Source organism: Pteropus medius, unplaced genomic scaffold, assembly GCF_902729225.1.
Source record: "Pteropus medius unplaced genomic scaffold, Ma_sr-lr_union100, whole genome shotgun sequence".
Lineage (NCBI taxonomy): Eukaryota > Metazoa > Chordata > Mammalia > Chiroptera > Pteropodidae > Pteropus > Pteropus medius.
In genome coordinates, this window is record NW_024355205.1 from 38,202,237 (window position 1) to 38,230,127 (window position 27,891).

The 27,891-nt window shown below is 55.2% G+C and overlaps 1 protein-coding gene, 1 non-coding gene and 1 pseudogene across 5 annotated transcripts in view; all 3 read left to right on the forward strand.

Moving 5' to 3' along the window:
- Window positions 1-27,810, forward strand: part of PKNOX1 (PBX/knotted 1 homeobox 1) — a 43,297-nt gene extending 15,487 nt beyond the window's left edge. The window contains exons 2-13 of one of the 4 annotated variants that reach the window (XM_039857781.1): window positions 975-1,043; window positions 1,365-1,439; window positions 1,988-2,095; window positions 4,166-4,293; window positions 6,385-6,556; window positions 8,258-8,428; window positions 13,335-13,434; window positions 14,375-14,472; window positions 17,770-17,898; window positions 21,295-21,371; window positions 24,009-24,181; window positions 24,826-27,810. In XM_039857781.1, coding sequence (XP_039713715.1) covers window positions 2,045-2,095; window positions 4,166-4,293; window positions 6,385-6,556; window positions 8,258-8,428; window positions 13,335-13,434; window positions 14,375-14,472; window positions 17,770-17,898; window positions 21,295-21,371; window positions 24,009-24,181; window positions 24,826-25,037 — 1,311 coding nt within the window. In that variant the 5' untranslated portion in view covers window positions 975-1,043; window positions 1,365-1,439; window positions 1,988-2,044 and the 3' untranslated portion in view covers window positions 25,038-27,810. Of the gene's footprint in view, window positions 1-974; window positions 1,160-1,364; window positions 1,440-1,987; window positions 2,096-4,165; window positions 4,294-6,384; window positions 6,557-8,257; window positions 8,429-13,334; window positions 13,435-14,374; window positions 14,473-17,769; window positions 17,899-21,294; window positions 21,372-24,008; window positions 24,182-24,825 lie in introns of all 4 variants that reach the window. The other 3 variants (XM_039857783.1, XM_039857780.1, XM_039857784.1) reach the window with 3 other exon arrangements.
- On the forward strand, window positions 18,105-18,177 carry TRNAV-CAC (transfer RNA valine (anticodon CAC)). The gene has a single exon. It is a non-coding gene; the product is annotated as a tRNA-Val (tRNA).
- On the forward strand, window positions 18,187-18,302 carry LOC120599101 (uncharacterized; annotated as a pseudogene).
- Window positions 27,811-27,891: the final 81 nt, after the last annotated feature.

Below are 27,891 nucleotides of genomic sequence, written 5' to 3' on the forward strand. Positions count from 1 at the left end.
GGCCATAATTAACACAACTATTTATGGTCGTATTGTGGAATGCATCTTCATTAACTGGAAGGCTTCGCTGCTTACTAAGGACAGTGAGGTTGGTCAGGGGTCCCGCGTGAAAGCCACGCAGAGACGGAGATGGTTTTGCTTACATCTCCATCTACACGCCGGGTCCTTCCCGCCCCGGCCGCCCAGGCTCCCGCCCCCGGCTGTGCTCAGCCTTCTCCTTCACCTCGGCCGCCTGAGCAGGGCTCCCGCCCCCTCCGGGTCCTCGTGCTCCACCTGCGTGGCTGGCATCATTCGCTTCCGCTCTCCGGCCGCCGGCTGCTCCTCTTCCACCGCCAGGCACCCATCTTCCCAGCCTGCTGCGGGGCATCCTCGTCTCTCCCTGGGTGGCCTCGCCCAGTCTGGTGACTTTACCACCGCCTTGGGGTCCTGCGGCTGCCAGAACCAAGTCCCACCAGCCGGGTGGATGGAAACAACAGGAATAGGTTCTCTCAGGGTCCTGGTGGCCAGAACCTGAAACCGAGGTGTGGGGACCACCCTCGCTCTGAAGGCTCAAGCCGCCCACCACCTGGTGGCTCTGGGCGTCGTGGCTCGTGGTGGCATCACTGCCGTCTCTGCCTCCGATGCACAAAGCCGTCCCCCCAGTGTGTCTCAGGTCTTCCTGTCCCCCTCTGAGAGGACAGCAGTCACAGGATTCAGGGCCTCCCCTCAATCCAGGACGATCTCAGTCCAAGAGATGCTCGATAACCACCCCCGTGAGGACCCTGCTCCAGATACGGTCCCATCTGCAGGGCTCGGGCTTAGGGCTCGGGCATGTCTCGGGGGACCCAGTTTGACCCTCTGCGTGTACTAACCACCCCCCGAAGGTTAGGTCACTCAGTGTATGTCCGGCCCAGACTCGTTTGTTCAGAATTTCCTCTTAGATTTCTGAGAAGCGTCCTAAGACTGAAATGTCCGGACTCACTTCCTCCTCCCAGGCCACAGGACCTGCTCCTCGCCATCTGCTCCTCGCCCGGACATGCGGCTCTGCTCGGCCCCTTGCTCAGGTGGGAACCCGGGCCCCTCCCTGACCCCACACACACCTGCTTGTCCACAGCACCCCACCCCCGTGTCTCCCCGTCACGCATTGTGTCCTTCGCATGCTCAGAGGGACCCTCCCAAGGTAAGTCACATCGCCCTTCTGCTCAGGCCCTGCCTGGAGTGCCGCCGTCTTCACCGCGGCCCGTGGGGGTCCGCGTGGCCTGGCCCACGTCTCCCATGTCCACCGCTCCGCTCAGCCAGAGCAGTGTCCCTGTGGCCACTGCTGCTCCTCCTGCCTCCAGATGTCATAGGCAGCTCACTCCTTCCCTGTCCTGTGTCTCTCCCAGGTGCCTTTAGTGGCCCTGCCCCATCATTCTCTGTTCCCCGCCTGGCTCCTGATATTTACCTGTGTGTGTTGACAGGTGAGCAAGCCACGGTTCCCGTCTTTGTGTTACACGCAGAGGTTGGGGGAGTACCTCTGTCGCCCCCTGTGAGGCCCAGCCCCGTCCCCGCAGTCCTTGAGTCAGGTCCTCGGGGTCTCAGTGCCAGTGGCAGCTTCCCAGAGAGCCTGCCCTGCCACGCGCACAGCAGGGGCGCCCGTCACTCACCCGTCACCACATGAGTGTGCTGCCTGGCCTTCCCCTGCTTGTGGGCCCGCTGCTCCTGGCTCCACCTTCCTGGGAGCACAGGGCCTCCTAGAACGGTGTCCTGCTTGTGCGGACATTGGCAGACACGTGCTGGGTGAGACACGGCCGAAAAATGCCCGCGCGTCGGGGCCTGCTGCGGGAACGGACGCCAGCGCCGAGTAGGTGGGCGATGCGGGTGGGACGCGGCTTTTAGCGAGCGCTAAGGGTAGGTGTTTCTCTCCGTATAGAAACATGTATTTAAAGAGCTACATGGGTGCCGTGGAGTGGGAGACAAAACGTGCACCGCAGCGACCAACGCATGCTTTTCTGCTTTTGTTTTGCAGACTCCGTTTGTTTCTGACTCGAGATGATTTGACGTCTTATCGCAAAACCCACCAACCATGATGGCTGCACAGACGTTAGGCATAGACGGCTATCAAGATGGGCAGCAGGTGAGAGCCTGACTTCCGCGCTGTGCTCCAGTTCCAGTCAGCCCACCTGGCGCTGAAACCCCAGTGACGCTTGGTGCAGCGGGGGCTCAGCTTCCCAGGCTGCGGGTTCGGTGTGCGTGGGTCTCGCACGCGCTGCGGTGTCGGTGCCCGGAGCGACCAGCGGTGGACGCGTCCGCTTCCCTCCCGAGCGACGTCGAGATCGCGCGTCGTTTCGCTCGCCGGCCACACGTCCTCGGGTGTCCAGCGTCAGCGTCGCGAGTGCAGTGGTCGCAGTGGTCACTGCGGTCATCGCAGCTTCCACGTGGCCAGCTGCTCTCTGAGCAGGAGTCGTGGTTTCGTGCCCCCGCCGGTGTGGGCGGCAGAGGGGACCGTCCCGATGTACGTGTGACTCACCTGCAGGAGGTCACGGCCCAGGGGGGCTCCGGGTGGCCAGTTGGGATCTGAGGCTGCGCCCCCAGACCCCCTTGCCAAGTCTCGTGCCTTTCCGTGGTGGCCAGTGATGCACCGTTTCCAGTTTGGTTACTGTTAGAGAGATTTTGTTTTCATAGGCTTTTTAAACTTTTCCAAGTGTTTTTTGCTGTTTATAGGGATTGAGGTGGCGGGGGGGATTCTGCTGCAGCCTGCTCTTTTCCCTGAAGATCCTTTGCTATTTCCCAAGTGATTGTGTTTCTGCCACACGAATCTAATGACATCCCCTCCTTCCCCCGGCTGAGGCCGCCCCAACAGCCCCCATGTGGCCTGGCCGCCCAGCCCCCTGGCCCACCCCGCAGGTCTGTGCTTAGATGACCCCATTCTGCGAAGACCCTCTGCCTGCCCCGGGTTCCACCGCAGCCTCCTCCGAACTGTCCCTCCTGCCCAGCGCTGGTCACCTGCTGACGGCGCCTCCCGCGCTTGCCCGTTGGCCCCCCGTCCCTGCCCGCGCCCTGCCGGCCGACCGTGCCGTGCGAGCCACATTGCGAAGGAGCGTTGAAGTCAGTGTGGATGCGCCAGACGCAGCCCTTCCTCTGAGGGCGAACGTTGACGTTTCCCTTTTTTCCACAGTCATTTAAAAAAAAAACCAAATAATTCTAAATAATTTTTTTTATAATACGGTCAGATTCCCCTGAAGAAAAGTCGTGCTTGATTGGGCTTTAGTTGGTTGTTTTAGTGGATCATTTTAAGAGCGGGAGAAAAACCACCTCCCAGGTACATCGCACCCTCTAAGGCAGCAGAATGGAAGTGACCTTGTCACTCTTCTCTTGGGCTGTGCCCACTGCCACCGGCCCTGGGCATCAGGGTGGGGGTCGCGTCTCTTGGGGACGACCCCCACCCTACCCCAGCTCACCCAGCAGGCTGCTTCCTTGAGGGGCAGAGTCATGGCACCCGGGGCGGGCAGGTGGGGGTTATCTGCTCATGGATAATTACAAATTTCCGGAGGCCATTTTTTTTCCCCTGTAAACTGAATTCTTTACATTTAAAGATTTAAATACTTTTACCTAACTTAGTAATGACACGGGTAGTTTAAACCAATTTAAATGATAATATCATGAAGACTTTCTTTTATGTTTAATACTGTTTCTTTAAACACAGCCCGTCTTTACTTTCTGAATACAGTGACTTTTTAAAAAAAAGTTTTATAGCTTATATATTCCTGTAGTTTAAGGGTAGACGGGGGCGGCTTCCAGCCCTGTCACACCTACGTAGCATATTGGGGATGAGTTGTTTGTGACAAGAGCTTGGGCTGTTTGTTTATCCTTCTCTTACTATAATACTGTGCAGTGTGAGGCCACCTAGCGGGTAGAAACAGTAAGATTGCGTACGTGCCACTTCCCTTCAGTAATGTCTAGTTATTATAATTTTGGAAATTAAAAGCATTTCGCAGGTATCAGTCCTCTGTTTTTAAATGGTTTGGAAGTTTGATCTTTGTTTTAGCCGTTTTATAAACATAGTAAATTCAGAGGTAGGCGGTATTGGTTCGTACTGCTGCCAGCGACAGCTGGCAGTGCACCATTCCCGTGGCACTGTCCCAGACTAGAATACCTAGCAGCAGTTTGTCTCCTGTTTAGTAACCAAATTCTCCTCCCTTCACAGATGCAAGTAGTGACAGAGTTCAAGACGGAGCAGGACCCCACCTGCTCTGAACCCGATGTGGAAGGAGTGAGCCCTCCCCCCGTGGGGTCCCAGACGCCGATGGACGCAGACAAGCAGGCCATTTATAGGTAGCGCGGAGACGTGAAGCGTGTGGGTCTTAGGAATGACAAGCGTAGACAACCCTGTTGAATGGAACAGCAGAGCCGTTAACCAGGCAGGGTAGCGAGGTGCGATGTGATCACTCCTGGGGTGCAGGTTTCCTCCGATTAAGACGTTATTCCTAATATCTTATTTATAAAAGTTTTGGAATATAAATCTCCGTCTTAGTCCACCTTACAAAACATCTTCTTCGGGCCCAGATGGTTTTACTGGAGAATTCTACCAAAATTGTAGAGGGAAAAAAAGCAGCAAGTCTGCACAATCCCTTCCAGAGAATGGGAGATGAGGGATGGAGGAATGGTCCCAAGCGCACTTCACAAGCCGAGCATCGCAGGACCAAAGCAGTACAAAAAAAACCAGGACAGACAAGCGCCCTTCATGAATTTAGACATAAAAATATTAGCAGGTTGAATCCAGCAACAAAAAAAAATAGTAGAATCATATTAGAATAACATTTAGTGACCAAGTGGAGCTTATCTCAGTAATGGAAGACTAGTTCACTTTTCAGAGATCATTGCGACCCACGGTGTGATCATTTCAAAGCGATGCAGAAAAGCATTTGACAAAACAGCAAATTATGATGAAGAACGATCAGCAAAGGAGAACTTTCTCAACCTGCTGGAGAACAAGTTCAAAAGCTGCAGCGCACATCACACTCGATGGTGGAAGTGTTTCCCCTAAGACTGAACTAAGGCCGAGATGGCCGCACTGACTCCTGTCCAGCGCGGGGTGGCGGTCCTAGCCAGTGCGGCAAGGCGAGAGAAAGGGAAGGCGTCCCGGCTCAGGAAGGGAGGAGTCAGACCGGCTCTAGGCACAAGCGACACGATTGTCTACGTAAAAATCCCAGCGTCTAGCAGACACTTCCAGGACCCAGGGAGTTTAATGAGGTCACAGGCCACAAGGGCGACACACAGAAGCCAGTTCCTATTTTTATACCAGTAATATGCAATCGGAAACAAATTAAAAAGAAAATACATTTATAAGAGCTCCCAACAAAGTTTAGGTATAAACCTAACAAAACGTGCAGGACCTTCATGCTGAAACTAAAATGCTGATTCAGTCAAAGAAAAGCTAAATAAACGGTGGGGTGTACCATGTTTATGGATTGGGGGACTCAGCATAGTGAAGATGTCAGGTACCCTAAAATCAATCTGTAGACGATGTAATTCCGATTAAGTCTTAGCAGGATATTTCTGTACATATACACGAGTTAATTCTAAATTTTACATGGAAGTCGAAAGAATTAGGTCAGCTAAAATAGTTTTGGAAAAGAAGTAAGTTGGAGGAATCAGTCTATTTGATTTGAATATTTGCTATCAGATTACAATAATCAAAACATTGCGAAATCAGCGGAAGGACGGGCTCATAGATCGGTGCCGCAGGTAGAGCCCAGACAAATCTGTATGAATGTAACTCATTTGATCTTTGGCAAAGGTGCAAAAACAGTTCCATGGGGAAAAGTTAGACTTTCCAACAAATGGCATTGGGACAACGCAGAAAAGCGACCCTCGCCCCACTCTCGCATCTTACACAGAAACTTACTCAGAATGGATTATAGACCTAAATGTAAATTTTAAAACTTTGAAAAGTGGTCTGTCCATCCAATGGAATGTTATTCGGCCTTAAAGAGGGATGAGGTATTGATACACGTTATGGCATGGATGAGCCGTGAAGACATCGTGCTAAGTGGAAGGAGCCAGACGCCGGAGGTCATGTATTGTTAAGATTCCTGTTTATGTGAAGTATTTATTTGGCGAATCTATAGAGATAGAAAGATTAGCAGTGGCCTGGGCTGACGTTTGGGTGTAAAACGGAGAGTGACTGCTAACGGGTACTGGCTTGCTTTTTGGGATGATGAAATGTCCTAAAATTGACTGGTGATGGTTGCGCAAGTCAGGAAGGCACTAAATACCACTGACGTGTGAGCTCTGGGTGAATTGTATGGTATGTGAGTTACATCTCAACAGAGTGGTCACGTCAGATAACGCGTGCACGCACACATACCAAAACGTCGTCACGTAAGCAGAGAACGTACACTTACGAAGATTTTTTTCTCCCAGGCATCCACTATTCCCATTATTAGCTTTGTTGTTCGAAAAATGTGAACAATCCACACAAGGCTCGGAAGGCACGACCTCTGCCAGTTTCGATGTGGACATTGAAAATTTTGTAAGAAAGCAAGAGAAAGAAGGAAAACCCTTCTTTTGCGAAGATCCGGAAACGGACAATTTAGTGAGTAAAATAATGTTTTGTTTTTATTTTTTATTCTGAACCCAAAGGCTGTTCACTAAATTTTAAACTTCTAATTAGAACTTCCACAGTTCTAGTGAGACCGTTTTTAGTTCTGCCAAAGGGGTGACTCGCACAGTTGGCGCGGTCCCTGGCTTCGTCGTGTGTGTGACGCGAGTGTCTCCCAGCCTTCGCCGGGTCCCCTTTGCTGTGGTTCGGGCCCATGTGCTGCGTGGACCGGGGGGTCCAGTTCTCTCCTGAACCCTCATAAGGATTCGTGGCATTGGCCCACTCACCTGCTGTGCTTCTCAGGCAGCGCGTCTGTGGCCACCTTCAGCCCTCGGCTCCCCCCGTCATGGACACCTGCCTTCATTCGCCCAGACAGCTCTGTCATGAGGCTCACGCTGATTCGTGGTGGGTGACAGCTCGAGAAGCCTCGGCAGGAGCACAGAGTGGGGACAGGCATAGTCAGGGCTCCGAGGCCCCTCCCTGCCTCCCTCGGTCTTTCTGGGTGCACCCTCCTCTCAGTCCAGTGCTCCAAAAGTCGGGGCTCTCATGCTTTCCAAAGGACACGGAGGATCCTTCGGCACTAACGCCCCAGGGGAGCGGCCTTGGTCCTGCGCGGCACCGCCAGCTGGGTCTGGGGCACGCGCCCTCCGTGGACCTCCGTCAGCGCCTGCCAGCTCCTGGGCCAGCACCTTCCTCGGGGCCCTTAGCAGCAGGGAAGGGTCCTGGAAAACCTCTTTCTGAGTAAATTGCCCAGTCTTAGATATTAAAAAACAAAATTTTATTACATATTCAACTCTGAGAGCCTGGTAGACTTTATAGGTGAGCCGTGCGACTGAGTCTACTTCCTCGGCCTTGATCGGGGACCAGCAGTGGACCAGGAGCTCTCTCCGCCACCGAGTCCCTGTCGTAGGGCCACCAGCGAGCGGGAGCGGGGCGGCCCCAGAGGTCCCAAGCAGGCGAGGTCCGAGGTGCCCTGGGTGTCGTTCCAGCACAAGGCCTGGCAGAGCTCGGTGCCCGCTGGTCCTCGCCGACCCACACACTGGATCACTGCCAGCGCGCTCTCGGGGAGGGGCTGGGCTTGGGTTGTGGGTCCACAGGCAGGCGGTGCTTGTGGTGGAGGTTTCGTTATCGGTCAGACAGCTCTTGCTGTGGGACAAATTATCCCAAACTTAATGACACTATAAAATTAAAATTTAGAAAACCGTAAGAGAAAATCTTTTGGATCTAGGGCTGACCTAGGGCTAGGCAAACAGTGCCTGGACTTGACACCACAAGCGCGGTCCATGAAAGGCAGAGTTGGCAAGCTGAACTTCTTCAGAGGCGACACCTGCTGTGAGGTGGGGATGGGTCACCCTCATCTGTAGAAGAAACAGGAGCAGAGTGAGGGGTCGCGAGTCAGCGATGGAGCGGGCCGAGGCCCGGCCGGTCCTGCACTGGGCTCGCCGAAGTCCCCGGGGCTGTCCTTCCTCCCTGCACACCAGATGGAGCCGAAATGCCAGACCCCGGGCAGTGGCGCCGGAAGGATCTGTCGTTTGCATGACACCTGGCGTCCGTCCACTCCTGTTACTGGCAGTGCCCGTGGCGACGGCCGTGCAGTGTTCAGGCTGATAGCTAAGAGTCGTTGCGTGCTGGTGACGATGCTCTAACTTCACGCTGCCTCGTTCTTCTCTGAGTCCTCGTTTTCTCTGCTTCCAGATGGTGAAAGCGATCCAGGTTTTGCGGATTCATCTTCTCGAGCTGGAAAAAGTTAACGAACTCTGTAAAGACTTCTGCAGTCGCTATATCGCTTGTCTGAAAACAAAAATGAACAGTGAGACTCTCCTGAGCGGAGAACCTGGAAGCCCGTATTCCCCCGTCCAGTCCCAGGTATTTATGTCGGGGCCTGCCACACTTCCCGGGGTGACGAGACCGCTGGTCCCTTCAGCGGTCCCCGGGGCGTCCTCACCGCCCGCCTGCTCACAGTGCCCACCAGGGCCCTGGCCTGGCCTGCGCCGTTGGGGCTGGGGTGCCCGGCGGCCGGAGACACCGTCTGTCTGTGTGCTGGGCCCGGGTCCCATGGTCCTGGACGGTGGAGTCCATTTCTTTCTTTCTTTCTGCCTATTGTAAAATCTGTTTTAAGTGGTGGGATGCACATGTAGCACACAGTGACCGTTCTAACCGTTTTCCGTGCGCAGTTCAGGGGCATCAAGCACAGTCGCACCGTTGTGCCTCTCCAGAGCCGTCTCCCTCCTCCAGCCACCGGCACCGCCGTCTCCTGGCTGTCCCCATGAATGTGGTGACCCTAGAGACCTCGTCTAAGGGGAATCATGCCACGCGTGTCCCTCTGTGTTTGGCCTGTTTCATTTGGCGTGGTGGCCTCCAGCTTCCCTCATGCTGACGCACTGTTAGGTTCTGGCCACCGTCCTGACCGCGGTGGCCTGCCGCTGTGGCTGCGAGGTGCATTTCCCTGACGCCTAACGATGTTGACCATGTTTTCGCTTATTTGCCATCTGCATTTCCTCTGTGATAGAACATCTGCTCCTGTCTTTTGCCCATTTTCTAATTGGATTTTTTGTTTAAACGGTTGACTTTTGAGAGTATTCTAGATAGTACTTTATTGGATAAGTTTTTTGCAAATATTCCCTCCAGGTCTGTAGCTTATTTCTTCATCCTCTTGACAGATCTTTTCTGCGGAGCGAACGCTCCCCCCGTTCGTACGTGTGCACAGTTTTTTACTTTTATTTCTCATCCTTCCGGCCCCTCCCCTTTGGCCGCGTTCAGCTTGTTCTTCGTAACTGGGTCTGTTTCTGTTTTTATTCATTTGTTTTGTTTGTTTCAGATTCCGCATATAAGTGAAAACATAAGATATTTGTCTTTCTCTGACTTATTACCCTTAGCATAATGCCCTCTAGGTCCATCTATGTTGTTGCAAATGGTAAAATTTCGTTCTTTTTCGTGGCCGAATAATATTCCATCGTATATACGTATCACACCTCCTTTATCCAGTCATCTATCGATGGACATCTGGGTTGCTTCCATATCTTGGCCATTTTGTAAATAGCGCCGCAGTGAACAGAGGGGTGCATATATCTTTTTGAATTAGTTTTGGTGTTTTTTGGATAAATACCCAGAAGTAGAATTGCTGGGTCACATGGTAGTTCTATTCTTAATTTTTTGAGGGACCTCCACACTGTTTTCCGCAGTGGCTGCACCAATGCACAGCCCCCCAACAATGTACGAGCGCTCCCTTTTCTCCACGTGCTCACCAACACTTGTTTGTTGATTTATTGACGATAGCCGTTCTGACAGGTGTGAGGTGATTTCTCATTGTAGTTTAATTCGCATTTTCCTGATGATTCGTGATGTTGAGCGTCTCTTCATGTGTCTGTTGGCCATCTGTGTGTCCTCTTTGGAGAAACGCCTGTTCAGCTCTTCTGCCTATTTTTTAATTGTTTTTTTGGTGTTAAGTTCTCTGAGTCCCTTATATATCTTGGATATTAACCCCTTATCGGATGTATCATTTGCAAATATCTCCTCCTATTCAGTAGATTGTTTTTTGTTTTGTTGATGGTTTCCTTTGCTATGCAAAAATGTTTTAGTTTGATGTAGTCCCATTTGTTTATTTTTTTCTTTTGTTTCGCTTGCCCGAGGAGTTGTATCCGGAAACATATTACTGAAAGTGGTGTCAGAGTTTACTACCTGTGTTTTCTTCTAGGAGTTTTATGGTTTCAGGTCTCAGATTTGTCTTTTAACCCATTTGAGTTTATTTTTATAGGTAGTGTGGCCCAACTTAATTTTCTCTGCATGTATCTGTCCAGTTTTCCCAGCACCACTTGCTGAGGAGACCGCCTTTACCCCTCTGTTTACCCCTGGTCCCTTCCTCATCGGTTAATTGACAATTAAAGGAGGGTTATTTCTGGGCTCTGTATTCAGCGTTTTAAAATAGCGAACCTTCCTATTTATCAGCTTTTCCTTTTACGAGTTGCACTTTCGGCATCAAGAAGTCTGCCTCGCCGTGGCTCCCAAAGACTTCCTCGTGTTTTTTCCTGAAAGTTTTATATTCTCCGTTTAAATCCATGACTCATCTCGAGTTGCCTTTTGCACGAAGTGTGCAGGTTTTGCCTCCAGCTGGCCGCTCGCCGGCACCCTCGGTTACGGGGCACCCTCTCTCCCCGGCGCCACCCGTGCAGCTTTGTCAGATCAGCCGGGCACATTCGCAGGGTTGTACCTGTGTCCTCCGTTATGTTCCGCTGACCCGCGTGTCTGTGCCGCGCAGCCTCGGCAATCGTAGCCGAAAAATACATCTCGAAATTAGAAGATTGATTTTCTGTCACTTTATTCTTTTTTAAAATATTCTTTTTCAGACATTTTGGCTATTTCTAGTTTCTTTGCCTTTTCGTACGAATTTTAGAATAATCTTGTCTATATCTGCAAAAACGTTACTGAGATTTTGAGAGGAACCACATTATACATCACCTTGGGGAGAATCGGCACCTTCGCTAGGTGAACTCGTCACGTTCCAGCGTGGCGCGCCCCGTTTGTTTACTCTGCGCCCCCCGTTCGTTTATTTCTCTTGCCCTGCGTTTGTTTACTCTGGCCCCCTTTTGTTTACTCTCGCCCCCGTTTGTTATATTGCCCCTGTTTGTTTGCTCTCTTGACTTGGTCCCATTTGTTTACTCTGCCGTGATTATTCCGCGTCTCCCACAGTGTCAGCACAGAGGTCCGTACATTTGTTTTTAGGTCGTACCCAGGCAGTTCATTTTTTGAGCATTTATAAACGGTATCGTAGCTTTAATTTCAGGGCCCATGCCAGTGTGTGAAAACACACCTGTTTGATGTTTCTCTTGTATCCTGGGACCTCGCTGAGCTCACTTCTTAGTTCCAGGAGGTCCTTTTTGTAGATTCCTTAGGATTTTCTGCCTGTTTCGTCATGTCGCCTGCCAGCAGGAACAGTGCTAGTTCCCGCTGATCTCTGAGCTTTTTCGTCCTTGTCTTGTCGCGATGGTTGGGACCCCCAGGACTCTCTGGAACAGTTTGGTGGTTCTCAGCCGGAGGGAAAGAGTTCAGCCTTTCACTGTTGCTTTTAATGATAGTTTTTTTTTTTCCTGAATGCTCTTTATCAAGTTGAGGAAGTTCCCTCTATCCCTGTTTTTCTGGGAGTTTTTCTTATTTTCAATTCCGTCAAATGCTTTTCTTGCGTGGATTGATAGGATTATGTGATTTTTCTTCTGCCTGTTAATATAGCGGATCGCATGACTTGACTTTTTTGAATACTGAATAATCCTCGCATTCCTGGAACAAACGCCGCTAGGTCGTGGCACGTCGTCCTTTTGGGTAGGGATCCCTGAATTCCGCCGGCTAACACTTCGCTGGGCGTTTTGTGTCTGAGTCGAGGGAGACTGGCCTGCAGCTACCTTTCCTAGTACGGTCTTTGTTAGGTTTGGTATCAGGATCGTGCAAGCCTCAGAAAGCAAATGAGAGTATGGCCGCCTCTCCTGTTTTCTGGGAGAGATCATTATAACTGGTATTAATTGTTCTCTAATGACGGCTGGAATTCCCCAGTGACACTACCCGGACCCGGAGATTTCTTTTTTGGAGGTTTCCAAATTACAGATTCAGTTCCCTTTCTGGTTACCTCCTTCACATCGGATTTCGTCTACAACGTCGTGTCAAGGGTGTCGAGTTGTTCAGAGTATTCCTTTTATACCTTCGATGTCCACAGGCCTGTAGTGATATCCCCTGCTTCAGGCCTGATATTGGTAGTTTGTCTTCTCTTTGTCTGTCGGTCTTACTAGAGGTTTATCAATACATCGAGCTTTTCAAACAACCTGTTCTCTTTCCATTGATAGTTCTTCTCCGTCGTTTTCTACTTTAATTTCATTGTTATCCGCTCCGATCTTTGTCATTTCCTCCCTTTTGCTTTGGTTTTATGTTGTTTCTCTCTTTCAAGGTTCTTGACATGGGAGCTTGGAGCGTCACTTTGGATGGTTTCATTTTTATTCTGACCAAGTTAGTGAGACAGACTGTGTGTGTACAGACCACAACTTATGCATTCATGTAGACGCGGTCGCCCACACAACGACCGCCTCTGGGCGATCCCCACTTCCGCTGCTTAGTGTCTGGTGCCTGCACGTGCCAGACCCCGTCCGAGCGCCAGGTGCAGAGGTCCCGCGCCTCGCCAGCCGCGCGTCTAGCCGTCGCATCAGCGGATGCGTTTGCCCGTCTGGATGTAACTGCGACGTGGCGTTCACAGACAGGTGCGCGGAGCGGGTGGCGGTGCTCAGGTGTCACTGTGCTGTGGTAAGGCGGTAGGTATGGAGCTGTGTGGGTGCTGGGTGACCCCCCGCCACCGCTCAGAGCCTCCCCAGCCTGTGGCATACTCTGAAAATGCTCATCTCCTCAAGGAGGCTGTGGTTTTTGGGAAATCGGGAGTCTGCATCAAACCTGATGGACAGGCACGTGATGAGATCAGGTGCTTCCGGTCTTCCGGCCACACCTCCGGGACTCGAAGGCGTGGTTACCGTGCGCTGGGATGGAAGACCATCTTTTGGAAGCTAGATTGAAACTAGTACCTCAATGCTGATGATCACGGTCAGCGTTCAGTGGGTTTCGCGTCTCTTGCTTTCCAGATGTGTAAGGCACGCTTTACCGAAGGAAGGCTTGTCATCTGGTCGCGCTCCTGCCTCGAGCATCTTTCCTTTGTCACTGATGCCATTATGCCACTCGTTTTGAAACTTTAAGCATGGCGTTCTGTTTCCTAGTAATCCGTCCCCTGTGCGCTTCTGACTCCCAGCAGATCCAGAGTGCCATCACAGGCACGCTCAGCCCCCAGGGAATCGTGGTGCCGGCGTCCGCGCTGCAGCAGGGAAACGTCACCATGGCAACGGTGGCAGGTACGCGAGGGAAGAAAGGACACCTTTTCTTTGAGTTTTTGCAAAAAAAAAAAAAGTCTTTTATTGTAGCACGGAGACGTGCGTAAATATCATTTTTAATTAATGACAGTTCCCTAACCTGAGTGCCAAAGTCTGGAGCTCTTCAGATGCCTGCATCTTGTTAGTGCTCAGCGGCAAATACTCCGTGCAAACTGTGTCTCTACCAAAAAGTGTTAGGGAGGAAGGCTTTGTGTGAGCGTCGAAACTGCGTAGCAAAACCAAACGGCAGTTTTCAAAAAGCGGTTTCTCACTGCGCTCTTAGCGGCACCTGGAAAATCTTAACTTGGTGACAAGCAACAGAAATGCAGTCTTAGCCTTGGTCCCACTTGTATAATAAAAACGGTCACAGGAAGGGACGAATTCTAGAGTTCCCTGGTGCATCGAGAATGTTGCCTGTACAGACCATCGTGAAGTCGGAACGGAGCACGAGACGAGGGGGAGAGATTCACACTAAAAAGCCTCCGTGACAGCACAGAGGGAAACTGCCAGAGGCAAATAAAGGCACTTTTGATTAAAATAATAATAATAATAATAGCTATAATAAAAATACGTGCCATCTCATGGTTTTGGCCAGTCCTCTGGAATGTGTTAACCGGGGGGCAGGTAGGAATAGAGGCAAACGGGAGGGCGTGCGGACCCCGAGCTGCCCGTGCCCTGCGCCCTGTCCGAGGCTGGCCAGCGGCACAGCGCCCCTGCCGGCCGTGCCTGAGCGCTCCCCGTGCCCCGAGTTCGTTTCTGTCATGTGTAGCGACAAGTCGGCTGGCAAAGTACTGGTCATTTGAAATGCTGCAGAAAGCTCATTGAACTAGAGATTTTGTTCCTTCCATAGCATATGGAGAAGATGAGTTTTAAATCATTGAGACTTAAATGTAATTTAATTGTTTCCTTCTTCTGTTTCGAGGTGGCACAGTTTATCAGCCGGTCACAGTTGTCACTCCTCAAGGCCAAGTAGTGACTCAGGCGTTGTCGCCTGGGACAATAAGGATCCAGAACTCCCAGGTGCGTGTGCTGTTCCTTTGCAAGGGTTTGGGGCGGGGTGTCGCATGGGGCGGGGACGCAGGGAGAGCCGGACTTGAGCCGTTACTTCTGCGTGAAGATACTGGCCTCAGACGCGCTTTCATGCAGCAGTGTCCAGCATATCTGGACGTGAGTGTTCGGGGTGTTTTTACTCTTTATCTCCCGTATTGTGAAAAGCTGTGAAGTCCAGAGGGATCTAAGGAAGCAGGAGGAAGCCGCCCATCATCCCTCCCCTCCCACTCGTCCAGCTTGCCGCTGGATCGTGTGGCTGTCTCTGGGTTGGGAGGTTTGCGGCTGTGTAGACGAACTCTGGGCGCTCCCCTCCGTGCGTCCAGGCCACCCGGTTAATGCCCTCCCACAGCCTGCTGAAACACTGAGCGGGGGCTCCCCCTGCCCCCTCCCTGCTGCCCAGTGGGGCTTCCGCTCCAGGAGGCCTGATCGCTGTCCTCCCCCGGATTACCAGCTCCTGAGGGATCGCAGCTGCCAAGCACAGGGCAGCTTTGCGGACCCGAGTGACAGAGCTGCAAGTGCTGTGACAGACCGTGACCTTGGAACGGTCCTACCTCTCTGTGCCTTCAGGACAATGAGATTGGAGTCGATGGTCCGCCAGGGCCCTCTGAGTTCTGGCGACACGCCCACACCCACTCTTTCACGCTTAGCTGGGTTTAAACCAGAAAGCCATTGTTTCTGGTGTCAGTTCTTATTTAAGAGCGTGGATTCGTTCTGTACGTTAGTTCCTGGCCTTAGGCCTGCACGGGTGTTTTCTACGTCCCTGTTAACATCTCGGAGGCCCCTTGGGGATGCGAGTGTTTTCCTGAGTCGAGAGCAGGTTGAGAGGCCGTGGCGTGCAGGCTGCAGGCCCATCAGGGTTCCTGCCTTTGACTTCATAGAGGGTTACGTTGGACAAAGTCTCGCTTTTCTGACCGAGGTTACTAGTCTAAATAGCAAACGCCCTGTCACCTCGGACACCGCGGGACTCCCCGCTCCCCGCAGCGGGCTGGCGAGCAGAACTACCCTGCTTCCCTTCCACCCGTGAGCCGCCCGTGTGTGGCCCGTGGTGGCCCACTGGGTCCTTGTCCTTACCTGTCCTATCCCTGTTGTCATTTCCTCCAGGGTGGCAGGGCCGGGAAGCCAGAGGGAGGAGCTGCTCAGGTCCTAGCGGGAGCGACTAGACCGGGAAGGGCCTGGGCCAGCCGCACTTGGAATGAAACGGGCACGTCACATGCACAGCTCTGCCACAGCTGTTTGGGCCGCTCTGGGCTCCTTTCTTCCTTCTTCTCTGGCCAAAGTTGGGGCTCTTGTGCGTCTGTGTCTCCCCTCCTTCAGATGCTGCTTTTCTGAGTTTGGTGCCGAGCACTGTGGACGCGCCTTTTGTCCCGGGGAGGTCCCCGATCTGTCTGCGGCAGCCCTGCCCCACCCCCACGTGCAGGCTGGCTCTCTCCAGGGCCTCACTAACTGGCCGTTGGCCTTTCTGAACCGTCGCTTGATTTTTGTGCATTTCTGTATTTGTATTTGTTCCCGTTTTTGAGTTTTCGTCTGCTTTCCGAGAGATTTCCTTTCTATTAAGTTTAAATTTTTAGCGTGGTTTTAATTTCTAAGACTCTTCTTTGCCTTCTGCGCATCCTACTTTTGGTTCACGAAAGGTCGACGTTTTTCTTTGTTTTCGCGTTCTTTCTGTTTCCTCTGCATCTCCAAGTTTATTCACTTTGGGGTCTGTTTTTGTGGTAGAGGCGTTCAGGTGTTTGGGGACACTTAGCTGCCCTTTTACATGTAAACATGAACTGCTGCACGGCTGTTTGGTTCTTGTCACGTGCTGGGCTGCGGCAGGCTGGCTTCCCCGAGCCGGCTGGCCCGCGTTCCGCCCGTCCGCAGTCATTTCTTCCCGTGTCTCCGGAGGAGGGCTCTCTGACCCCTGCCTGGGCAGAAGCAGTTGCAGGGGCTGAAGGAGCTGACGTCCCGTCTCACATGCAGATGTTCCTGCCGCCCGCTCCCCACTCCAGCTGTGCACAGCTGCCCTGAGCGTGCAGCCCCTGGTGGCTTTCTCTGGGAGAGAAACCTCGAGGCTCCGGCAGGGGTAGGGGCGGATCAGCCGTCGCAGAGAACGCTGGGGGAGATTTGGGGTCTCACTGCCTCTCAAACAGACTTCCAGCCAGTTTCCTAGGCCTTCGAGTCCCCGCTGTGCTCAGTCCCAGGCTTTGCTGGGGCTTGGTGCGGGCAAGTGGGCCAGTGTCCCCGGCGCCTTGGGACGAGCTTCAGAAGCCCCTTTCCCGTACGTGTGAGCGTGAGCATGGGGCGGGCGTAGTGCTGTTTGCTTTTGGTCCAAAAACAGTTATGCCATTCGTAGTCGTCTCGAGTTAGTGGTCTTACCGTCTCCTTCGAGTCGTTAATTCTGTCTGTCCGGATGTTGGTGTTCGGGCTTTTTAACGATACGTTTAGAACGATGTAAACGCAGAGGAAACACAAATAACGTGGTAGCAGCCTCTGCCGAGCGAGCTCCCAGGTCCCTTACACTGCGTCTGTGAGTACGGCACGGTGACGCCGGCCTGGGGGAGCTGATGCTCATCACTCGTGAAGTTACATTCTCACATCGGCCGTCCATCAGAGTGACAGCAGAGGTGTCCCTGCCGTGCCCGCTGAGGCCCCGGCAGCGCGTGTTGGCCCCAGGCCGCAGCCCCCTCCACGCGGCCGTGTCCATGGGCCTGCACGGTCCCAACCCAGTCCCAACCCGGGCCGGCCCAGGGCCCCGCGCCCGAAGCGCCTGCTCGCCTTTGGTGGCGGAGCGGACAGGATGCCCCTCACGCTTTCCTCCCATGGCGGGGGAAGCTGCGTCCTTTCTCAGTGGCCGGCAGAGGCGGTCCCCTCAGCCTGCGAGCCCACCCCCTCTGTGTGCACGCTGTCCCCGTCCCCTCTGCTCAGCGGCGAGGCCACCTCCAGTCAGTGGTGCTTCCAGCCTCCGCGCCCCTCCCAGTGGCTCCTCCAAATGCTCGAGGCTCGGCGCTCAGATGTCCTCACGTCCACCGCTGGGGGAAGCCGGGTGCCGAGGAGACCGCAGGGCTCGCGAGTGGCTCTGCGTCCTCGTCTGTCCCGCGAGGGCCGCAGGGGCGGGACGCCGGGGGGCGTGTCACACTGGGGAGGGACGCGCAGCCCGAGAATTAGCCGCTGCCGCACCCCAGCCGCTCACCCCACGGTCCCTGGTTCTCCTCTGCGTCTGCGGTCACGAGCTGTTGGGATGTCATAGTTTTCTGTGCTTTCTGATAGTATTTTTCAATTGCTTAAAAGCTTCAGTTACAGTTAAACCAGGACCTGAGCCTCTTGCACCAAGACGACGGCTCGTCCAAGAACAAGAGGGGTGTCCTGCCGAAGCACGCCACCAGCGTCATGCGGTCCTGGCTCTTTCAGCACATAGGGGTAAGGACGATGGCGGCCTCGAGCCCGCGGGGCCCTCAGCCACCGTGCTCTCTGGCTTATTTTCTGGGAAAAAGTTACGTGTCTGGGCCAGTAGGCCTGCTTTTAAGTGTCTGTGTTTTTCACTGTCCACATGGGTCGAGCAGGGACAGAAGAGAGGGTCACCCCACAGGGAAGGACACCACTGTGAGAAACTTGAAGTAGGACGTGGTTCCGTGGTGTAGCGGTGAGCACGTCTGCTTCACATGCAGAAGGTCCTGGGTTCGCGCCCCAGTGGAGCCACAGTCCATGGTCTGTGGCCACGCCACCCTGAACAAGCCCGATGTCTGATCTCGGAAGCTAAGCAGGGTCGGGCCTGGTTAGGACTTGGATGGGAGACCACCTAGGAAGACCAGGTGCTGCAGGCGTAAATAAAAAAAAGAAAAGAAAAGAAACTTAAGGTACACGAGGGACCACCGGTGAAAAGGGAACAGCTGGGCGCATGGTCCTCGTACGCGTGCACGTGAGGGTGACTCGGGTGACGGGAGGTCAGGTCAGTGATAGAAGTGGGCAGAGACGAGGAGCGTGTGGGCGCAGCCTTGGAAAACAGCGGCCTTCTATGCCGGACTTGTGAGGGAGACACACTGAGGTCCCCGGCGGAGCAGGGGGCTGAGCGCGGACGGGGTGGGGACGGCTTGCAGCTCAAGGGGGAGCGTGGCCGGCCCCCAGGAGCACGTCCTGTCTCAGGAGGCACACTTGTCCGTGGTTTTGGTCGGATGGACACGCTGCCCACTGGGCCGAGCCCCCTAGTCCTCACCCCACCGACCTTGGGGGCAGCATGTGACCCTAAGCGGCTCTCTGGAGCGCCATCCAGGCCAGCGGCCAGGGTCAGGACCGTCCAGTTTGGCTGCCGGAGGAGCAGTGGGGACAGAGGCAGGGAGGGTGTCCAGGTCCGGGGAGCTCATGGGGCGCAGGCGCCATCTCCGCAGTCAGGAGAGCAGGAGGTTGTGGGGCGCCCCGGTGGCCTCGTGAGCCGCCGTGCAGCCGGGGTTCCCCACGTACATGCGGCCGCCTGCTCCCTCAGCAGCCCTGGCCCCCGGCTCTGCCCGGCTCTGCCCGGCTCTGCCCCCCGGCCCTTCCCCTTCCCTGCTGTCGCCCCCACTGGCTGGCTCCTCGCTGGGCTCATCTTCGTCCTGGCGCTGTTGCTGTCACTGGACGTGTCTGTCGGGCCCACGTCTCATGCCCTTCCCCCGCCTTCACCCTAATCGGGCGACCGCTGCCCGGGCCTGAGGCTGCATTGGTCCCTTGGCGCCTGTCCCTGCCCTTGCCCCGACCATGAGCCCTGAGACCAGCACCCGATCTTGGCCGTCTCGCCTCTCTCTGGCTTTGGCCCTCGTCACGGTCACTTGTCCCCCTTCCCTTTGATTGGTTCGGGCTCCTTCCCCAATGGGCAAGGACCCAGGGAGACTGGCTCTCGGCTCGGAACCGGCACGTGCTGTCACCGAGCAGCCCTGTGGTCCCCCAGAGTGGCCGCGGCCGCCCTCCCTGAGTGCCAGGCCCCAGCTTCTGTCTCCTCGGGCGTCTGTTCTTCGCCGAGATGCCCCCACCCGCAGGACCTGGAGAAGGAACAATGCGACCACGTGTAGAAACGTGTCCTAGAAAGATTCCCACGGAAACGAAAGGCGTTACGGATAAGGTGGCACGGTGACAGTCACACCGCTGGGACACGCGTTGGTGTGGTGAGCGCGTGTGGCTTTGGGGGCAGGGGCACGACGAGCGGGCGCGGCACGCGGGGCTGTGAGCGCGAGGAAGCGTCAGGGAGACGGGACGAGAAAAGTGGACGGACACGGTTTTAACTATGTCGTGATTATTGCAGCCAGTGAGCACGGCTGCGGTGTCGTGATTGGGGCACACACAGCGTGGTGGCACCGGGCATTTCCCTTTCGGGTTCCCTTTAATGTCGAATAATTTGAAATGATAACTCTGCTCACAGAGTCAACGAAAATGCTGCCTTTTCCCTGGCGCGAAGCAGCCCGTCTCCTGGCCCTCGTTCCTCTGGAACGGTGGCCTCTCCTCGTGGTCCTCCCAGTGCTGGGGACAGCACTTACTGCTGTTTCCTTGGGTTTGTTTTCCTTTGGTTTCCGGTGTGTGTACTCACGTTTCCGGCCTCCCCTTTCCGAGCTTTCTAAAGGGCCGCGCACTCATCTACAGACTCGAGCCGAGTTAGTGCGGTAGCTCAGGGAAGCGGGCTGCTTCTGAGGCAGGTCCCAGGCTGCCCCCATCACCGTCACGGGCAGCGGCTTTTACAGCACACTGAGTGTCGCTTACGATGAAAACCAAACTCCCCGCCTCCCGCCTTCGCTGGAGCCGCCCAGTGTCCGGGCCTCGGTGGGTGCGCAGAGACGCGGCCGTGTAGGTTTGAGAGTCAGCGTCATGTGGTTCCCACATGGGGGGCAGTGCCCCAGCTGGACGGGTGGGTGGTTGCTGTTGAGAGAAATGATTTTCCCTTGCTACTTCTGCGGATTTTGAGATTTACTTCCAGTTTAATTCTGTTTTTTAAAGTGAAGCATTTCAATCATATGTTTAGGAGGGAGGGAACGGTGCCCCGCCAGGGCCCGGGTGGGTTCTGCATGACAGACAGCCCGTGTTCACCTGGCAGAGGTCCGGGGCCAGGTGGGTTCTGCATGACGGCCCGTGTTCACCTGGCAGAGATCCGGGCCCGGGTGGGTTCTGCATGACGGCCCGTGTTCACCTGGCAGAGGTCGTCTTCTGAGAAGCTGCAGAGGACGTCAGCGCGTCCGTGTCAGTTTCTTCCCGCAGTTCTCGTGGCAGAGACACGTCACGCAAAATGACAGGCCTGGAGCAGCCTGCCTGGCCCCTCTCCGCCCCCTCCTGGTTCACCAGCTCTGGGCGGTGGGGGCCAACGCTCCATGCTCCGGTTCCTTCGTCTGTAAAAGATGATGCTGTGTCCATCTGAGGGGCCGTCGTGAGGAATCCGGGAATGACCGTGCAGGGGGCTGAGTGCCCTGCTGTGGCCGAGGTTTCGTGGGTCAGAACGCGACTATTTATTCACTTTACGTGGGTGCAGGTTGTGGCTCACCGTTACACCGCGGTAACCTTGACGGGAAATCTCCAGATCGTATGCCGTGCTGAGGACGGTGCCGGGGGCGGCGGCTCACCGTCGCCGGAGCTTTGAGCAGCTGCCGCGGTGCCAGGTGCTCCTGGGCAGTGGGGAGAAGCCCTCCGTTCTGTTCGGGGCGTTTCTAACAGAATCATGAGACCGAAGTTGGGTTTTAACCAAGAGCAGGCTCGACGCTCGTCAGCTGCTTACACGTGATCCTTCGTATGCCTGCGTTACCGGGATGGTCTTGAGCTCCTTTGCAAACCGAGGTTCACGGTGACCCTTCTGTTTGTTTCCAGCACCCCTACCCGACAGAAGATGAGAAGAAACAGATCGCCGCCCAGACAAATTTGACGCTGCTCCAAGTCAACAACTGGTGAGCATGCCGCTCCCCTCCTCGTGCCCACCAGCGTCACGGACGCCTGGAAACGCCGCCGCCGGTGAAGAGCGAAGTCTGGTGGAGAACACGCGGATAGTGCTCCTGCCTGAGGGCTGGGGGCGCTGGCAGGACCCCTCAGAACAAGCCAGCACGCTTCCAGCTCCCGCTCTGAACGCTCGGCACCTCGCTGCGGGCTTTTCGCCCGCGCCCCGCTTGCCCGATTAGACAGGTTTCTCCGCCGGGTGACCTCGGAGCGCTGATGCTCTGGGCAGTGGGTGGCAGAGGTGAGGTAGGGTGACACCGGTGGCCCCCTCTGCAGCCTCCCACCTTTCCAAACCTTGCGTCCCGCTGTTGGCTGTGATTGGGGGAGGCAGCTCCCAGGCGTCCAGGTGGTGGCCCTGCCCCTCAGCGGGGTGTGAAGAGGGAACCGCCCAGGGAGATGTTTGCTTTATCAGTGAGACGTCCTGCTCCAGCTCTCGGGTCCCGCGTGACGGGGACACCTGGACCCTGACCCCGTGTTTTCCCCTCAGTGAGGGCGGTCCGCTTGCAAGTGGTGCAAAGGGCTGGGGCGCGCTTAGGAAGTGGTTTCAGCTTAATAATTGGCACGTGTGAAAGCAGAGAAAGCACAGGCCACCGCTGGCGACACGGCCGCCTTCTCGTTCTGACCGCTAAAGTTTGAACTCGAGGGCCAGATGAGTCCCATGGAGATGGCAGCCTCTTCCAGCTTGCGCAGTTACACGTGCAGAGGGTGTGCTTTGGCGCTGCGTTAAACGTTGCTGTTGCCTGCGTCTGAGCCATCCTTTTGGAGTTGGGTCGCGATGGGAGACCACGCTGTTTGCATGATTTCCCGTTGCTCTGTTGAGCGGCGCTAACGGATCCGCGGCCAGTCCGCGGTCACCGCGCGCTTCGCCGCTCTCGTGTAGTTGAGTCACGACAGCGATCGATGGATTGATGGATGGATCGATGGGTGGATCGTTCGGCTCTTCCCTTGCTTCTGTCACCCTGTCACCCTCTCCTTACTTTTCTTTGTTTAGTGACTTCCTCGTGTTCCCTAACTTAGTGCCCCGTGGCGTTCACAGAATTATCTGGAAAGTTTAACATCAACCTTTAATTTGTTAAGTTACTAACAGTTTAATAGTGTGACTTTCATAAATTCTAAAGTTTCTGAAATCTTAGTCATTTGTAGCTGATTCACTCCGTATATTCACAAAACTGCGTCTTGGACTCTGAACCCACCATGGGCTCCCGGCTCCGCCTCCGCCTTGCGGCCGCTTTGCACGAGGCTGGAGAGGCAGGTCCGGGGGACCGCGGGGCTATCGATCGGTCTCCTAGTCCAGGTCCTGCTGTGTGACAGGGACGGAAGAGTCGCTCTGCACGAAGCCCCGTGCTGCCAGTCGTTTACACTGGGACGTGTCCAGTGCAACCTTACGTGTTCTGACATGTTTGGATTTTAAAGTTCAGCAGCCCGAGAGCCGGTCCGGGTCTAGTTCTCTCGTTTGCGTGTGAGGACATCGAAAGAGAGGCCGCCCCCACCCGACGGCCGGCCAGACTCGGGGTCTGAGGCCATGCTTTCTTTCCTGCCCCGCCCTGGACGCCGCTTGGCTGTCCCCTGAGGTCCGCCTTTGGTAGAGGAGCATGTGCCTCTAGCGAGGGGCTGACCACCGATCACTCATGCTCCTGGGAACGGGTGGCAGGACGGCTGGCGAGGTTTCCTGTGCTGGGTCAGGGTGCCGTGGAGTCCGATCAGCCTCTGGGGAGACGGGCTCCGCGGGCGGCCACCGTGCCCTTCGCCCACGGGCTGCACAGCAGACTGCGGGGGGACAGGCCGCCTCCTGGCCTCAGCCCCCTGCTCTCCCACGTCGGGGGGCAGCGGCTGGGGTTCTGGGAGCGATGGAGATGGCCGAAAGCACGCATTTCAGCGGTAGCATCGTGCGCGTCTGCGTGGCACCACGGCCCGCCTCGCCACCAGCCGGGGCGTTTCTGCTGCTCTTTTTACGTGGCGTCAAGTCACGAAGTGAGGCTTAGTCCCTAAGAGCCGCTGACGTCTGTGATTTTATGGTTCCGGCGTGCGTCTAGAACAGCTTAGTGACTCGCGACTTTGCCATCTAAGCAATAGCTCATCAGCTGGAGTCGTCTGTGGACGAGACAGAACTCCTGCCTCAGGTGACCTCCGGTCACGCCTGGAGTCACACCTGCGTGCTCCAGGGTCAGGCCTGTCACACCCAGGGACCGGCAGGCAGAGACACAGGCCGCACGGGACGTAGTTTTGCCACTTAAACCTTTCTCTCCCTTAGAGAAAATAATGTCACGTTCACGGCTGTGATGGTGTCATCGCTGTCGTAAAGACCAGCGAATCCACAAACGACTAAATCAGCCGAAGTGGAAAACAGGGACGCAGAGGAGGGGTCTTTATTGCGATGAACCATTGTAAGGCCAGCACGGCCTGCTTTGCTGGCCGCGCAGACGGAAGGCTCGTCACGACGCCGGGTGTCTGTCGGAATGAGCGTCTGCGGCGCTGAGTGTTTCTCGTACCGTGTTGCAGCAGCTCGTGTCCCGGGAGCCCCTGTCGCTCCCGCGGGAGGCCTTTAAAGAGGCCGTCGGTGACGGTTGTCCCTTTGTCGACCTCACGCCCAGGTTCATCAACGCCAGGAGACGGATCCTTCAGCCGATGCTGGATTCCAGTTGCTCAGAAACTCCGAAAACGAAGAAGAAGACTGCTCAGAACAGGCCGGTTCAGAGGTTTTGGCCGGACTCCATCGCGTCGGGAGCCGCTCAGCCACCGCCCAGCGAGCTCGCCATGTCGGAAGGTACGGGCCGGGCCCCGGGCAAGCGTGCGGCGACACCGCAGGGCGGGTGGTGACCGTAGGCGAGAGGCCCTGGCTGGCCGTCGGCCCCGTGAGCTCGGGCCGGGAACCGAGGTGTGCGCGGCTGCCATTTTTGCCTCGGAGACGTGAGGAAGGCGGTACCTGGGGAGCGTCACTCGGTGCCCGTGAGGGAGGGGGCGCCATACCAGGGACAGAGACACGCACACCCGAGGCTCAGCACGGGCAGTGTCCTCCATCCTGGCACTGGCCCTTGGGCCAGAGGGTGGCATAGTCCCTTCTCACCGCCCCGCACTGGCACCCTCACCCTTAAGTCTCTGCCGCCTTTATCTTGCTTTCTCTCATCCCCTGGGACCCACCCCCCTCCCCTTGTCACGGGCCACCACCCCGGCCTGCTTTGTTTCTCCAGTCACGGTCGTCCTGCCCTCTCCCCCCACCCGCTGGTCATTTGTGTTCTTGTGGCACCCTGACCCCCGAGACCTTCAGCGAGCGCTGAGGCCCGTCCTCGGGACAGCTTCCCAGGTCCCTGCCGAGCGACCCAGAAACAGAGGGGTCTCGAGGCGAGGTCAGGTGAGCGAACAGCACCCCGCTGGGGGGCAGAGCGTGGTGACCACCCCTTTCTGCCGCAGGAGCTGTCGTGACGATCAGCACGCCCGTGAGCGTGAGTGTGGACAGCCTGCAGTCTCTGTCCTCGGACGGGGCCACCCTGGCCGTGCAGCAAGTCATGATGGCCGAGCAGAGCGAGGACGAGTCCGTGGACAGCCCGGGGCCCGGCGGGGCCGCGCTGGCCCCCGCGCACATCGGCGGGCTGGTCCTGGAGAACAGCGACTCTCTGCAGTAGGGCGGGCGCCAGGCCCCGGTGGCCAGGGCCCAGGGCGGGGCCTGGCTCCTCCCAGTTTGCACAGCAAACGTTTTACACAGTCCCGTTTCTAGCCTGTTCATACGTAGATGTCGGAGAGTGCACTTTTGTATTTCTCGGTGAGCTTCAGGAGCGACGTCTCTCACGCTGTGTGCGCGCGTGTGTGCGTTCGGGGGCTTCGAGGAGATTCTTTGAAGGTTTAACGCTAAAAGTGTGATGAATGACAAACGCCCCCATGAGCCCTCACTAGGTTAAGGAGCAGCGCTGCCATTTGCTAGAAATGACGCAGTGTTAACTGAGTTCTGCGGGCGAAGCAGGTCTTGGCGGGCTGTTGTGTGCGTGTAGCCCGCAGGCTCGGAAGAAGCTTCTGCACCTTCAAGCTGCCAGTGCGAGGTGGACAAGACACCACAGCGGCCCGAGCGTGGCCTCGCGGGACGTACGGCGACTTCGAACCGTTTTGAGTTCTCTCGTGTTCAGTGAGCCTGTTTCGTTTGCTATATATAAAAAGAAACTCCTATTTTTACCTTGCTGGAATTATTGGATAAAAAGCTATTTTTATAAATTCGTTATGAATTGGATTATGACTATATTGAGGATAAAATTTTTAGAGAGGAAACCACACACGCTTACTATCTCGATTCGGAGTGTTCCGAATCGACCAAATTTAACGAACCTGCCCCAAGTTAGTTCGGGTGGTAATCGACATTTACTACTGGAAAAGAAACAGCTATTGAATGAAATTTTGATATCTTCAAACTTTAGTTTATATGTAAATGCTCAGATTGCATTTTACACTTGACCTAAACACATGTCTAGATAGGACTTAGCTAAGGGGAGTGACGTGTAGCCGGGAGTCAGTTAAAAGCTCTCACCGCTCACATTTCAGTCGGAGCTAAATTCCACCACAGTTAAATGGCGGCTACGCCATGGTAGCCTGCATCGTTTTGGAGTTTTTTAGTCGGCCATGTCATTCATAGAAGGTTTATTGTAAACTAATAGAAAGCGTCCTCTGTCCCACGCTCAGTAACGTCCAGCTTCCTTACGTAAGTGACGGAGGTCCACGAAGTGACAGGAGCGAACAGGACGGTGCTGACAGCGACGCTGACGCCCCTGCTGGTGGCCGCACACGCCGTCGCTCCCGGGGGAGGGGCGGGGGTCGGTGTTTTCTCCTTGTAGTGTGGCTTCGGGCTTCCCCGAGCCTCCCCTCTGGCTCTGTCACATGGGGTCTGGGATAACGCTGGGGCTTCAGTTTCTTGGTGACAAGACGAACCGAGAGCGTAGACTGGGTTTTGTTACTTTGGTCGGTTTGCTTTTATTCATTTGCTTGCGAGTGGGGCTCTTTCTCAGAAACGGCACCTTCTCCATCAGGAAGGTCTGTGCGGATCTTGGCGGGGTGCCCGGGGTTCGGCGCGTTGTACAGGGCGGCTTCGTGGCCGGGGGTCATCGGTTCTTGAGATTCAGCAGCCGTAGCGGGCTGCACAACGGGTTCCTCGGAGGGATGTTTTGAGCTAGCGCAGGTTTTTCTGGGACCGATTTTTCCTTAGAAATGTATTAAAGTTAATCCTAGGAAAGTACTTTCTAGATAACCTAGAATGCACCAAGAAATAATAGAAATTTCTTTAAAAATATTTCAGAGCTTTAGAAAGAAAAATTTGACTGTCTTTTGTGGGGAGAAAGTCACATTTTTAAGCAGCTGTTGCATTCCCTATTTATAAACAGTTTTTAATGTTTTCAGTCTACACACGTTGGATTTGTTCAAAGCAGGACCCGTGGAAGCCAGCCCGCCCGTCCTCCTCCCGCCCCCGACAGCTGCCCTGCTCGTCAGGTTAGCCAGACAGTCACAGAAGGTGGGCTCCTCGCAGCCCCCGAGCCGCGGGCACCAGAGCAGCGGGAGGTTAGCTGAGGGCCGAGTACACTGTCGGTTTGGATGTGGGGGCCGAGTCGGGGTTCGCCCACCCAGCCCGGCCTGAGGCTTGACAAGCCTCGAGCCCTCACTGCGTGCACAGGGCGAGGGCCCTGACGACGCCATCTGCGGTGCCTGGCCCCGACTCGCAGGCTGGTTGGGTCCCCAGAACCGCAGCCCGGCCTGTGTGTCGTCAGTTTGCCCGTTTTCCAGCCCTTGGATATTCGAGAGATTCTGTAAAGTACACCCGTTGGGCCTCCATTGTAAACGAGTGGATTTGACGGGACTGTTGAGTACTTGCTAAATTCTTTCCTTACGAAGGGGCTTTTGGATGTGTTTTGAGAGCCAGGGTGTGCACGTTTATACCCCGGGCTTCGCAAGCCCCAGGCCCGCCCCGGCCCAAGCCCCTCCCTCCCCTCACCTTCAGCCTCCAGGCTCAGGACGGTAAGACAGATGTGGGTTCATCCGGGATGCAGAGGGAGGGAGCGGGGCACCAGCTGCTCACAGGCCCAGGGCAGCGCGGCTCGGACCTCACACCTAGTTCCAGGAGTCGGTTCCGTGTGGCCTGCCCCACTGGGCCACCCGTCTCTGACCTGCGAGAGAAAGCGTCAGGGCACTGATTTCGTTAGACAAATTCTGACACAGTCGGAAGGTGTGAAAGGCCCATCTCCGGCAGTTAGTGACAAATAACTCGGCCATCTTCCTTCGTTTTAGTTACGTTTGGTCTATGAACTGACAATCTTCAAAATGTGAATACTGTAACTATGTTTTCTTGGATTGTTGTCTTTGAAAGGGATTTTTGTGAAGCAATTGATTTATCCAAGCGAAAGTATTAAAAATAGAAACATGCTTTATGGATGTTTTATTTTCTGAAGCTCATGTCACCGCAAGCCGCTTTTCCATTTTAAGCATTCGGATTGCTGACAGGTTTTG